General features: G+C 43.6%; 1 protein-coding gene across 6 annotated transcripts in view; it reads right to left on the reverse strand.

Annotated features, from left to right (window-relative positions):
- Positions 1-1916: 1916 nt before the first annotated feature.
- FLNC (filamin C) overlaps positions 1917-13749 on the reverse strand; it is a 183230-nt gene continuing 171397 nt past the window's right edge. For all 6 annotated transcript variants that reach the window (XM_069229398.1, XM_069229400.1, XM_069229397.1 and 3 more), the window contains 6 exons: positions 12844-12959; positions 9380-9512; positions 7469-7645; positions 7158-7376; positions 5739-5942; positions 1917-3833 (listed from right to left, as the gene is read on the reverse strand). In XM_069229398.1, coding sequence (XP_069085499.1) covers positions 3646-3833; positions 5739-5942; positions 7158-7376; positions 7469-7645; positions 9380-9512; positions 12844-12959 — 1037 coding nt within the window. In that variant the 3' untranslated portion in view covers positions 1917-3645. The remainder of the gene's footprint in view (positions 3834-5738; positions 5943-7157; positions 7377-7468; positions 7646-9379; positions 9513-12843; positions 12960-13749) is intronic.

Consider the following 13749-nt stretch of genomic DNA (forward strand, 5'->3'; position numbering starts at 1 on the left):
TGAACAGGCGTTAAAAGTCCCGAAAAAAATGGCACAAGGAAATCTCTTGGATTTGGCCCCCCCTAATGGGGGAACTTCCCCTTTGCATACATTATGCCCGGCGCAGGTATAATGTAGCGCAAAAGGTTACAAAGTGGCGCAATGCATGCATTGCACCACTTTGTAAATATGGCACGTGTTTTTGGCCTTCAGCTAACCAAGGACTTGCTCACGCTTTGGCATATGCCTTTCTTATCGGTCTCTTTATAGTTAATTTGAGCTCTAGGAGACTAAGGGGGTCATTACGACCCTGGCGGCTGGCGGTACACTGGTAGTAACACCGCCAAAAGGCTGGCGGTGTCCCGCCGGTGTATTATGACCGTGGTGCATTAGCCACGGCCATACCGCCGGCCCCTCCACTATACCGCCAGGCTTCCGCCAGGCAGTCATAACCCCCAGGTCAGCTGCCCTGGGGATTATGAGTCGCCAACCGCCAGCCTGTCCATGATGGTTAACACCGCCATGGAAAGGCTGGCGGTAAGGGGGACGCAGGGGCCCCCAGGCACAGCCCCATTGCGCATTCCACTGCCTAAATTTCGGGCCGTGAAATGCGCGACGGGTGCTGCTGCACCCGCTGCAAATCAACATTGCCGCCGGCTCTATTATGAGCAGGCTTCAATGTTGATGTGACTTTTCCGCTGGGCCAGCTGACGGAAACGCTGTTTCCGTCCACTGGCCCAGCGGAAATGTCAAAAGAGTGTGCCATCAATACCGCCAGCACTGGTGGTATTGTGGCGCCCGCTGCTTCGGCGGTCTTTTTTCAAGACCAAAGAAGTCATAATGAGGGCCTTATTGTCCTAACTGAACACAAAGTAGATATTTAAAAACAATGCTCTTATCTAAAGGACTTGTTTTCTTCAGAGAGAAGTCTGTGGACAACTGTTCAAACGATTTATTATGTGAGGACTCACACATCACCTTGTGTTGAGATGCCTATCAGTTCCAAAGGCTAAAGGCCTTCTAGCCTGGCTGTGTGATGAAACCGTGAACCCTGCCAAAAGGGAGTTGCTTTCATCAATATTCCATGTCATTGAGTGTGCATAGAGCTTTGTGATAGCATAACAAAGGTAATCTAGTGGTGGGTGGTAACGGAAGGTGTACATTAATTCCATATAGAACAGAGTATAGGTCAGGGTGCTTCTAGAAGGTCAATCTCCAACCTGACCACGAGCCGCCTCTATCACAAACAGCCTACACATTTTCAACAAAAAGACCAGAGATCCATCTCTTACTAAAAGCCACCATTCTTAAACCCTCAGACACAAAGGAGCATATTTACAATCTTTTGAAGCAGACCAGGATTAAAGCCTTCTTGTTGTGCTGCTCTGCATCAAAAGAAAAGGGCAGGATTGTGCCGTATCTACAAGAAATTACGCATTCCTGCCCTTTCCCCCTGCGCTGGTGCAAAATGGGCTGCCATGCATCAATGCAGATACCCTTGTACCATGTTGCAAGGGTGCCTGTGTTGCGGGAATAATTGTTTTTGCGCCGGAAGGGATACCTTCCTCCACAAAAACAATCACAAGAGGCGTTTCCTCTTTATATGTGTGCTGAAGAATGCAGCACACATAGAAAAACGAAAAAACAAGGAGAAACAAACAGAAGCAGGCCTATGCTAGTGCTTAAAGCCCGCTGCTTCTCCATTGTCTTCAATGTTAACATTCCACTGCACTATTATTTCATCTTAGCTTGACCGGTAGGTAAATTATTTACTCATTTATTTAATCTCACACATTCACATGTTCACACCATTCTTCCAGCGAGGCAGAAACATTCCTCTAATGCACCTCCATGTTATGGATTTGTAACGTGAACACTTGTTGAGTCTTACACTTATACTTTAAACACAAGAAAACAGAATTAAGTATGGTCCTTAGTTTGTGACAAATTAGCAATTAAGCTTTATTTTTGCTGGCATTTCTTTTTACCATTCTTTAAGTATTAATACAAACTATTGAGGTTTCATATCACCCCTTTAATACATACAAAACATCACTATAAAACTCCATTGTACCATCTTATTAACATAAAATTGATCTCTTTATACTTATTGTTTTATTAGCCCATAAACTCTAGAAGTTTCTCTTTATTTTCGCTTAAATACATTTCTTTTGGTTTCCAACAGCAACGGTTCCATTTGATGCTGTCAAATGACCATGCTGTCTGCATGTTCCCACCGACAGTGATACTATGGCCAATCATATTGCTCAGTAACAGGTGGGTATAGGTGTGATCATGAGGTCAGTGCTTAAGGGGGTGAGGGTGCTGGCAGATATATTCACAGTAGTATTAGATCCAAGTGGGCAGTGTGAGCGGATCTACGAAAAAAGAACAGATAAGGAAACTGTCCATTGAACTGATGAGTGGTATGTTCCATATCATTACATTTGATACTACAGACATACAGGTGTCCTGATCCTCGGGCTGTATGTAGAGGCTGTCTCTTTTAAGATCACAAAGAGTTCTTATCTAACGGTACACCCTGAACCCCCAGAATGAAAGTTTGGTAGATACTTGAATCACAAAGTTCATTGGCCATATAAACGAACTGTTAAAAGGCAACCATCTTAGAGGCACACATTATATTTTTTTCATAATGTCTATTTGTGGCTAATGGAACTGTATCCGTGCATCTCAATCTCGAAAACATCTTGAATGGTATCTTGGTTCCTTCAAAAAATAGCTGAACCACAGTGATCATTGTAGGTCCTTTGGACTCAATTAACACCTCAAAGAATTGGACTGAAATCATTGCATATTCAATAATTCAACTATATGAACAAGCTTAGCTCATGCAACCCTTCATTTCTGGGAACCTCTGAGCTCCCTCTACTTCCAGGCTTTCAGGATAATTCACAATGTTCTTCCAGCTGTGGGTGTTCTTTTGTACTGCTACCCTTATTGTGCCCAAGCTTGCAGGTTCATTATTTTGCATATATTCTTTAGCATGGCATATGAGTACCATCTAAGTTGGTGACCTCTACCCCCACGCACATTAAGCAACACTGCAGCCCCTTCACCTCAGGAATTGTCTACAATTTAAAACAAAAAGAGTGGTTTGAAAAGTTAAAAAGATAGAGAACTGGCCTAACCTTTTTGTGGCCTCATGACCATTGCTTCACCTCCTCCCTCTTCTATCCCGGACAGGCGTGCAAAAAAGAAGAAATTAAAACAAACAAACATGCCAACCCCAAGATGAAGGAGCAAGCTTTCGCCAAGGAACGAAATACGTCAACTGTGACGCACACAAAACAGCAATACATAAAAGGCATTGAACCACAGCCTTGTGGGTGATTGGCATGCTTTGTATTCCCCCCACAACCCTTTTGTGCTGTCTACTACCACACCAGCGTTTATTCACGCCTGGAAGTAAAGTCTTTGGTGACATGACCGGAAGTGTCACAGTTACGTCATATGTCTCTAGATCCAAAATGCAGCAGGAAATTGGGAGGTTTGCAAGCAGACTTTTAACTTGACATGGTTAGTGCATTTGCTTAGGGTAGGGGAGCATGTCCATTCATTGGTGGTGGTGGGGGAGGAAAGGCATCTACGGTTTGAAAGCAGGTGTGTGCTATGCACGCTGAGGCCTATGGCCCCTCCTCATGTTCAGGGGACTGTGACTTGGTACGGGCTTCCTGGCACATTCTCGTCCCCCCACTTGACGATCAGAATGTAGTTGCCCTTCTCCTTGACTGTGTAGGTGACGTTGTACAAACGGTTTCCCATGTGTTTCACATATACCTCTTCGCATGGTGTCTTCGGGCCATGCACACCCACCATCAACATGTTGGTACCTGAGCATGGAGAAAGACATCTTTTAATGAAGATCATTGGCAATCCCTATTTTGGCTCAAGCTGTTTACGTATGTTTATTGCTACACATGTTCAACTCTTAACAACACCCATAAGTGTGTTCAATAAACAGGTTTTTTGGGTTCATGCAGACCAAAAACAGAAACCATTTCGAACTCTCCAACTAGGGGGATAACTTCAAATCTTCCTGTTTTTCCTGCAGTGCCACAAAAAGGGCCCAGAGTTGCGGAGATTCACCCAAGAGCCTAATATTAACATGTGCACATCCCACTGAGACCCCCCATCTGTGAGTTCAGGATTCACTTGATCAAGGTTATAAACATACACCCACCTCCAATTGATAATCCAAAAATCGCTTTGCCTACTCATGGTTTATGCCTGTGCCCATTCTGGTAAGTCAGATTCACATCTTCTAAGAACAGTTGTTATCAACCCAACGCCTTTTCTACCCCATCAATACTACAAACACACCAAGTCATCTGACCCTAAAGAGCCTGTAATTCTCTGACCAGTCACACTTAACATATTCCTGCTTCCAGTGACCCTCTCATCTCTTGCCATACTTTATTGCCCCAATCAAAAGTGTGTTGTCGCTATGCTCATTACAAAACTTTGCAGGACAATGATGCCTCTCTCTCTCTCTCATACCGTGCCTGTTTGGCTTGTGGTACAGTAAGTATTGGACGTCGAACAGTGATCTTGCGATGATACAATGCTTATATTACTTCTTTCACTGTCAGTGCTTCCTTACTGCCCCTATGCTTGAATCACCTTTGGTGCTGTAAGCTTTTAAACCCCATGTGCATGTTTAACTTATGTTACTCTCATTACCACGGAGAGCTCCTACTTGCCTCTGCCTACATAACCTGTTTCTCTTGGAGTTTCCTTTCACCCATTGTTCCTGCATGACATGTTCTATGCTATGTTGTGCATGGAAATTCTTGTCACCTCTTGTGCCTGGTTTGCTTGAGTGACTGTAAGCACCGGGCAGCAAGAGGAGTCCCCCTTTACCTGTACGAATGATGTTACTGTACGCTCTTCAGAAAACACCTTTTAGGCCTTGTGCCTGAATGTGTTATTATAATATATTTAGAAAGCTCTTCTAACCTAGTGATCTTTTATGAGTGGTCTGCTGTATAGTTCTCAGGGAGGTCTTCCTAATTCTCTATGTCTATATAACTTATTTATCTGTAATTTTTGCACACCACTTTCTCATGCTTATCATTTATGACTGGAGTTATTGAAAGCTCTGAGTTGCGTCTCTCTCTGTATCTGTATACACTTGTGACTCATGTTTGAACGACTAATTCTAGTTTACACTCTGCTGGAAGGCCCGTCTATTGCCACTTTCTGGTGATTTGCGCTGGGGTCAGATCTTTAAGGAAGTGCATCTCTCCCTTGTGCCTGTATGACTTGTGTTACTGTAAGCTTTGCCTAGAGTGCATTCTCACCTTCTCTGCCTGTATTACCTGTGCTACTGTAGACTTTTCAGTGATTTTCCTTTTGTAGTCCTCCATTGCTTGTGCTGCAGTAAACTCTGTAGACCAAGCACTCTGAAACACAGTCAGAATTATAGGGAAGTCCCAGAACAGACAACCCCAAGCATGCTTCCTAGAATCTTTTAATTGTATAGAACAGTGAGTGAATCTTTCAACTCAACCACTCAAAGGCAGGATTATGCCAAACATGTGAATCTATAACAGATTCACAGTCCAAAATAACCTCTCTATAGTCTCAGCAAAAAATCTAGATGAGTGATTGTTGTATGTTTTTATATGGTTGTCCTCTGCAAACGTGCCACTGTTACAACATTTGTTTCAGTCGTACAAGCTTTGTTGAATTCCTCTTCACCTCATCTCTCTTCTTTGTTGCCCTATTGCACCCACCTGCTTTGCTGCAGTCGACTGTGAAGTTATTTTTCTGTCCCACAAGGGCCCTGGAAAGCCCTGTGCCCCTGGAAACCACCTTGCTGGCATCTGATGAGAATTTTGGCAATGAGCTGTATCCACCCACACTGGATGATTTTGTAACGGTTTCCACCAATACAGTTGACGTCTCATGCAAGCTGTGACCTCCAGAAAGACGTGGCCCTAAGGAAGAAGACAACACAAGTTTAAACTACCTGGTGACACCTCAGCTACAGATGTTAAACATTAATGTTCAAACGAAGGACGGCACAACTCAATGAAATAGCCAGTACTGACAGTCTCCTTGTAGCCCATTGGGCACAATTATTTTAAGCAATATTAAATAGAAAAACATATAGAAATAACTTATAATTGGTGTTTACATGTAAAGTAGTCTCAGATTGCATTGTGTAGTTAGATGCATTTCAACTTTCCAGGGATGTGTTGTGGCTCTTTGTCCATAAAACAATACGAATGTATGCTAGATTCTGGCAGCTGCTGGAAGCCGGTGGTGATTTCCATGTATAGGCATTTTGTATGTAAATATACTTACACCAATACATACTAGTGTTTTGTACCTTCTGCAGTCTGTTAATTGTTTTTTTGGATGGATACAGTGCAATTAACTGTCTCCTAACCATCTATGAACATCGAAATAGTAGTTGTAGATGACTGATCTAATGTTGGCTGGGTGCAGTTGATAAGGTAGCTATAGAAGGTGCTAACTGTTGCTCCTGTATGGCTCTCTATGCTAAGAGAAAGGTCAACCATCCACCTAGAGATCCTACTTTTACTATAATTTTAAAGAGGAGACAATACAGAAATAGGAATGCCACCCAAAGCCATGGACATTACTGAGGAGGCTACACAAGTTACTGGTTTTAATAGAACTAGCATTCACAGAGGGAATAAACCCACAGTCACTGACTCGAAGAAAGTGGGCTTCCAAGGTTAATGATTTAAAAGGGATGCTGCCTGAAGTGAGGAGAATGCACTGGTGTGTAAATATTGTAAGAGCTATCAAGCATGCCCTGGAATAGTGACAGGCTCTCACTAGCACCCATCTGTTCCCTGGTTCTCCAAAATGCACAAGACGTTGTATCAATAATCCCTGTACTAAAAATACAATCCATAAAAACGGGGAGGTGCAATGAGAGTTGTTGCCTGGAATGCCCAGGTATGAACATTCACGGCAATGGCAAGTCCGAATTTACTGACAGTAGAGTGACTTTAGGAGCACCGACTGAAGATAAAAGGCTTCATCACTTCTTTGATCTTTTTCTGAAGACAAGACAGGTGAATAACAAGGGTGTGCTATTTCATCCAGGGCCAGACTGTGAACTAAAACCAGTGGAGAAAGTGCTCCTCCCTGTATGAGACCAGCTAATAAGCACATACCTGTCACTTTGGCCTTGAAAGGACTGCCCACAATGTGTTGTGGACCTCCGTATTTGATGGAAATCAGGTAGTTTCCTGGAGCCATTGGGATGTAGCTGACCTTGTAACCCTCTGGGCACTCCACACAGTCCATCTTCACCTTGGAGGGACCGTCAATGGTGAAAGACAGAGCACCAGAGCCAGCATTTATTGTGTTCACCACAAATTCTGAGGCCACACCTAAGGGAAGAAACACAGAGCATTCCATGAGTCACAAACAGCAGCATTCTTCTCTTCTCATTTCCTGCAGCTCACAGAGGCATGGCACTTACCAGTAGTGCCTCCCTCCAGCCCTGGACCATACGCTGACACAAGGCCTGGGTCTCCGGCCTGGCTCTGCTCTCCCACTCGGATCTTGAAGGGGCTGCCAGGAATGTGGCTACCATTGAACTTTACATCAATGGAGTGTACGCCATTCTCATGGGGAATGAAGCGGATTGCGTACTTATCTAGAATGACAAAGAACAAGTAAGGATTTGTTTCACTTATTTGTTGAACTTAATTTTATCAAGCATCTCTCAGCACTCTATATATAAAAACAATTGATGGAAAGCAGATTAAAAGAAATGTAAGCAAGTGGCATCCCAATTAGAAGCACCCAAAGTATTCAGCATAGCAAGAAAATGGAAAGAACGGGCTATCCAGTGTATAATACCTAGGAAATATCAATGTAAGCTCTTGTTGTGGATGAAGCCCAGCTCATTTCATCACTTGATTTGTATACATTGTACCAATTATTATTCTTAGTGAGACTAACCAGCATAAGAAAAAGGCTGTAAGTTAGTTGACTTTGTTATGGGCCAACAATAAAATTTAGGAAACCCCACCGACAACAGGCAATTCCTTATCTATCTCTCACCACACTAATTGCTGTGGGTGTCACCTGTACCAACCCGAGGGACTTTAGGCAAGTTTAGAAGAAAAAAATCCTCTTTTCTGAAGTGTTAGCCGGGTACAATCAGCAAGGGCTTCACAGATCCCCCACTGGTCTGGCAAAATTCTGGCATTATCAAGTCATCATCTTCATTGTGATTTCGATAAGTTCACCTTGAACTCTTGGATAAGGTTGGCATGGAGGTTTACAGAGTTATGGTCTTCATATCACAGGAGTTCCAGTTTGGGGTGTAAATTCAGAGCTTGCGTAGTAGGCTTTAATAGATTTTCATAAGATTCCCTGGATAAAGGCCATCTTTCAACCATATGAACAAGTGACCACTGATCACCTCGGCTGAAAGATTTATGTAGTGACATAGTCACTGCATGATGCTACAAACTTGGAGGCAAAGCCAGTCTGTGTTGGGCTGGCAGTTTTGCAATAACAGGAGTGCTTAATGTTATTACTGAGGTTCACTGACAGCACTGATAGAGCTGCATGTCAGGTTTCGCAAGTATAACAGGCAACGACACTTATCAAGATTGAGGTGCATTCTCACAGCTGTGTGAAAATTCCTTTTACAGGTATATATGTGTGCTCTGAAGCCCGGGATTCAAATGTGCTGGCACAGCTGGGTGAAGACCCCACTATACAAATAGCAAATCAGACCCAGGGTGCATCAGCAGGGCTGTGTAGCTATCAGTACTCAAATAGCTGACAGTCCTGTTGATCGGGCTGCAAATACGCAAAGGTACATGTGGTTCTGATAACGGGCTCAGAGATAGTGCTGGACATAAGATTAAGGCTTGTTCTGATTGCTCTTCTTCAAAGAATCCCTAGATTCACCTGGTAACGTACTGATGGTGCCATATGACCTGCTAAAAAATTCGTGGAAGTTTTCCTTTGCCACTTTGTAAAGATGTTTTTAAATCTTTGTACTCTGTGTGAACTTTGCAAAACTTTCAAAATATAATTAAAAAACACCTTATTGGAAAAGGTGTCAAACAGGTTTTAGGGAGAAAAACTCTACAAAAGCCCCACTTCCAGTAGAAGAATTAACCTGCAAAAAACGTTTTTGTGGAAAATCTTCTCCCAAAAGCAAAGATGGGAAAGTCAGCCAACTTCTCAAACTGTGTGAAGCTGGACGTTCACCCAACATCGAGTTTGAAACTTTATCCTTCCCTCCTAATGAAGGAAATAACATCTATGAATGTGGCCTTGCTGTCTCTGGCTCCTGCAACCCCTTCCTTAGCTTGCTACGAGGAACCTGGTATTTACAAACAGGTTAAAAAACACAAGTTCATTTTACCACTGTCGAGCTCCGAGACGTAGCACTCCTCCACCGACCCCGACGGGGTATGGACCTTGGCATCAATCACCCCTCTGGCACCATTCAGCTGCACTGCGAAGGAGGCTGGCATGTTCACCTTCATCCCTTTCTCCTGTGATGATAAATAAAAGGAGGAGTAATCATTGTGGAGTGGTGTAAAAGGGATCTATTCTCATCTCCCTTGGTTACTCATTTTGTTTCCTGAGAAAAGGGTGTGCCTGTAGGAATACCGTGAGATTTACCAACAGTGTCTCACAAAGACTATAGGTGCTGGGGCTGAGTTAGTCACCAGTCAGACGTAAGATTTTGATAGGCCAACTCAGTCACTGGCCCACCAGAAAATGCTTTGTAATTAGTTTTGCAAACGTGGAATGGTCAGCAGCTGCCAATTGAAGGCTACAAGCGGTCAAAGTTTGGCACTGCTGGCAGAAGGAGGGATAAACGGAAATAAGAGGTGGAGAGAGTTGCTCTTCAAAAGCTCTTGCTAGGTGGCTAACACAGTTTCATAAGACTTAGCTTCAAACATTCATTCCTTCTATACAGGTCTGCCTTCAGTCATTGCGGTGGCATGAAAGACCCAGAAATATGTAAAGTAAAAATATAACAAGCATTTGCAATGCAACAGGTCTTATATTTGCTTGAGTTAGAGCTATTAGCACTGTAAATTTCTAACTCTAACTTTCTTGCCGCACAAACTGAAAATAAAAAGTAAAACAGTTGACATAAGCGAGCTGATTCAAAGCGCCGCCGTGAGCGTGAAGGCTAGAGACAAAAGGAAAAGAAGTTTGCTTGCAGTCAAAGTTATCAACAAAAATCCCATTTTTTCATGTAACAGGGTCGATGGCCACGGTGGTAACCAAACCACCCTAAGGAGGGACAAACGTAATGCAGTTACCAATGATAACAAAGGATTTTTGAAAGGCAAGCCCATGAACGAGTGTTAGTGATGGGCGTGAGGTGGCGTGGTTGAAAGCACAGATACATACTACCACGTCGGAAAAGCAGCACTAACGCGCTGCTTTGCTCACCCTAAAAATGAAGAGGGCAATTTAGACACTGGAGACTGCCTGCCCTATTTAGAGGTCTCTATGCAGTGAAGGGCGTTCTGGCAACAGATCCCTAAAGAGCACTGAAAGTTTGCAGAGTGGGCGCATATTTCAAGTGCCCACTAGCCAATTTTTTTTTTTTTTTAGAGAAATAAAACTTCTAAACCGGGAGTTAGTGGCCCATATTCTCCAAGGTGGTTGATAGTAGGGAAAGATAATGTTACCGTTCGGACAACAATGAATACAATAATCAGTCACTGGTACTTAGCTACCATTTTTCTACACAAATTTATTAAGCTTCATGCAAATAGCGCAGTAGTCTAGAGTAAGGTAAATTAAGCACCCAACATATAAAAACATTGGTGTAATTCAAAACGGAATAACACGTTTTTTTACAACAATTCAGGTTAGTTGTGATCGTACTCCAATCATCCTTATAATCCAAAATTAACATGGTCGTAATCTTGATCTATAGAACAATCCACATAGCAGATGTGTTCTTTAAATTCTTTCAGATTTTGTTAAGAGTTAATAATAGTGCAAAAGATTCAGTTAATGAAATTGGGCCCGCGGATATGTAAACATTGTACCATTGTTTATCTGTTAATCCTGGAAAGGGTTAACTACAGTTTACTGTGGGTGCTCAGCAGCCCATGTGAATTGTGATTCCTTGAGTCTCACAACCTTGGCTTTGAGGAGAATTCGGGTATCCCATGACAGTGAGGTCGCTAAGATTGTCAGTGCTGGTTCAGAAAACGAATATAGCGAAACTATTTAGAGGCTTGTCTTCAGGCTGGAAAGGCCGACAGGCTTCCCTGAAGCCACGGGTCCACCATCGACGTCCCTGCACTACCCTGGAGACAGGTAAGGAGCAGAGAGCAACCAGACACTTTGAACTTCCAGCTGCAGGGCCAGGCGTGGGCAAGCAGCTCTTCTCAACTGGAGGTCAAGACAGCAAGCGTGAGAGCAAACTTCCAGCCTCCCCTCAAGGACCAGGCTAGAGTTGGGATGTATTTTCAGCTAACAAAAGGATGGATTTTATGGGCTCACATGTTTCTAAAAGCCAAGTGCTATAGCTTACCAGCTTCAAGAAACACATCTGGCTTTAAGGGCTTGTGTTAAGCAGCAAAGGTTAAAAATTGAAACATGGACTGTTTTTGCTCAGATCTTAAGTACTGTAGCGTTTCTTCCCCTTTCTCCACATTATATCAGAGGCAGTAAATCTAACAAGTCATTACATAATCATGTCCAAGGCGTCTATCACAGTGAAATAATCTGGCTTCAGGACTCGAAAGATCCATGGGGCAGATTTAAGAGCCCCAAGTGCCTACTTACGCCAAATTAGTGTAATTTTTTTAATGCTAATGTGGCCTAACGAGGCTAAAATCGATGCGCCAAATTTACAAAATGGCGAAATGCGTGCATCGCACCACTTTGTAACCCTTTGCATTACACTGCGCCAGGCATAATGTAAGCAAAGGGATCGTTCCACCGCTAGGGGGGCCGAAAAAATGGCGCAAAGAAATCTAGGATATTTCTTTGCGTCATTTTTTTCGGCACTTTTAACGCCTGCTCAGAGTGCTCTGGGTGCTTTGCAGGATTAGCGTCAGAATTTTTTTACGCTGATCCTGCAAAGTGTCAAACTAGTGTAAAAAATTCTGACACTAGTTCCCTAATTACGGCTATGGTGCACCATATACTAAATATGCCACACACATGGTGGTGTTGGGCACTTACGGGCGCAAGAAAAGTGGTGCTGCACTAGGTGCAACGTCATTTTTCATAAATCTGCACCCAGGTGTTTTATGAACCTAGGAGATGTCTTCATTGATTCTATGTTCACTGCCTTACAGATATGTGTATGTTAATGTGTGGGAACAGATTGTGTTGTTTAAGCAACAGGCCGAAATGAATGTAATGTAATTTAAAGTTCATATTTTACAGTAAAGTGACGGCTTACCTTTGAGATTAAACCACCATTTGTAGGTTACTGTGAGGGGCCAATTACACAATATATATGATGTCTCTGTCCATTCTTAAACTCCAAGCAGTCAGAGTGGACTTACTACATCGTCAAATTACCCCTGATTTTGACGGCATGATTGTCACCTTGCCATCAAAAACGTTTGTTTTCAGGATTTGAGGTTGGTCTGTGAGGACTATCGATAAATATACAGAACCACATTCGTCAGGGAGGGCTGTGGGCAGTCGCCTGAGGAAGTACCACGGGTAAAGGCCATAGCCCGTACAGAAAGCCCCTAACCTCCAGGTGGGCCCAAGACCCAGATGCATTACTTCATGGAAGATGGATGGAGTGAAGTGGGCGTCAGAAGTGGTGGGAGCAGGGGAAGGATGCAGGCCTGTGGCATCAGCGGGTCATGACAGCTGATCTCTTACCTGTAGGCTGGTGACTGTGAGCCTGCGGGCATCATCTGACAGCGAGGCTACGGGCACAATGAATGGACTGTCAGGGATATGTTCATCGTTGAACTTGATGGAAACTTCGTAGTCCCCTGAAAAGAGACAGAAAGTTCACGATAAAGCTGACAGCACAGCGGTTCTTATTTCCTCGGCCTCATTATTGCTAAACAAGTATGATGTCCTAAGGAGGAACACATTTGGGCACTTCTGTAGATATATTCACACAACTGGGGCAACATCAGCTTTCTCCACAGCGATTCCTGCACACTTGCTGTTGGGCTCTTTCAGTCTCCTACAGACGTCAGCACTCCAGTAATTGGCACCCAATATTCACCCCAGAGACTCATGCACTTTCAGCACTGGGTCGTACACAGGCTTGCTATGCATATACCTGCACCCTCTGGAAGAGGGCACAACCAGTCTCCTTCTGCAGGCATCTGCACTCCAAGAACTAGGGCACCCGCACATGTCACCCTAAGGACACGTGACATGCCATTTTTAAGTGCCATTCATGCTCCCTCAGCTGACCTGCACTCTTACAAGCACAGCACACCCAGTCTCCCTCTGAAAAGAAATCTGCACTCCCACATCTTGCACACATCAGTCTTGGCATCAGTTACCTGCATTCCAACTGTTGTGACACGTCCAATCTCCTAGGAAACATGCAGGCCTCTATATGGAGAACAGTCAGTCCATGTCCTAAAGATGGCTGCACATAACATGTTGTTCTACACACAGTCTCCCTTTGCACATTTCTCCACGACAGAGTGGGAATTCAGTGCCCCGCTGCACAAACCACTCTTTCTCTTTCTACAGTCTTTTTTGATGTGATCAAAATCAAATTGGGATGCACTGCAGACAGACAGAGTTAGGTGAAAAAAT

This window comes from Pleurodeles waltl, chromosome 4_1, assembly GCF_031143425.1.
Source record: "Pleurodeles waltl isolate 20211129_DDA chromosome 4_1, aPleWal1.hap1.20221129, whole genome shotgun sequence".
Classification (NCBI taxonomy): Eukaryota; Metazoa; Chordata; class Amphibia; order Caudata; family Salamandridae; genus Pleurodeles; species Pleurodeles waltl.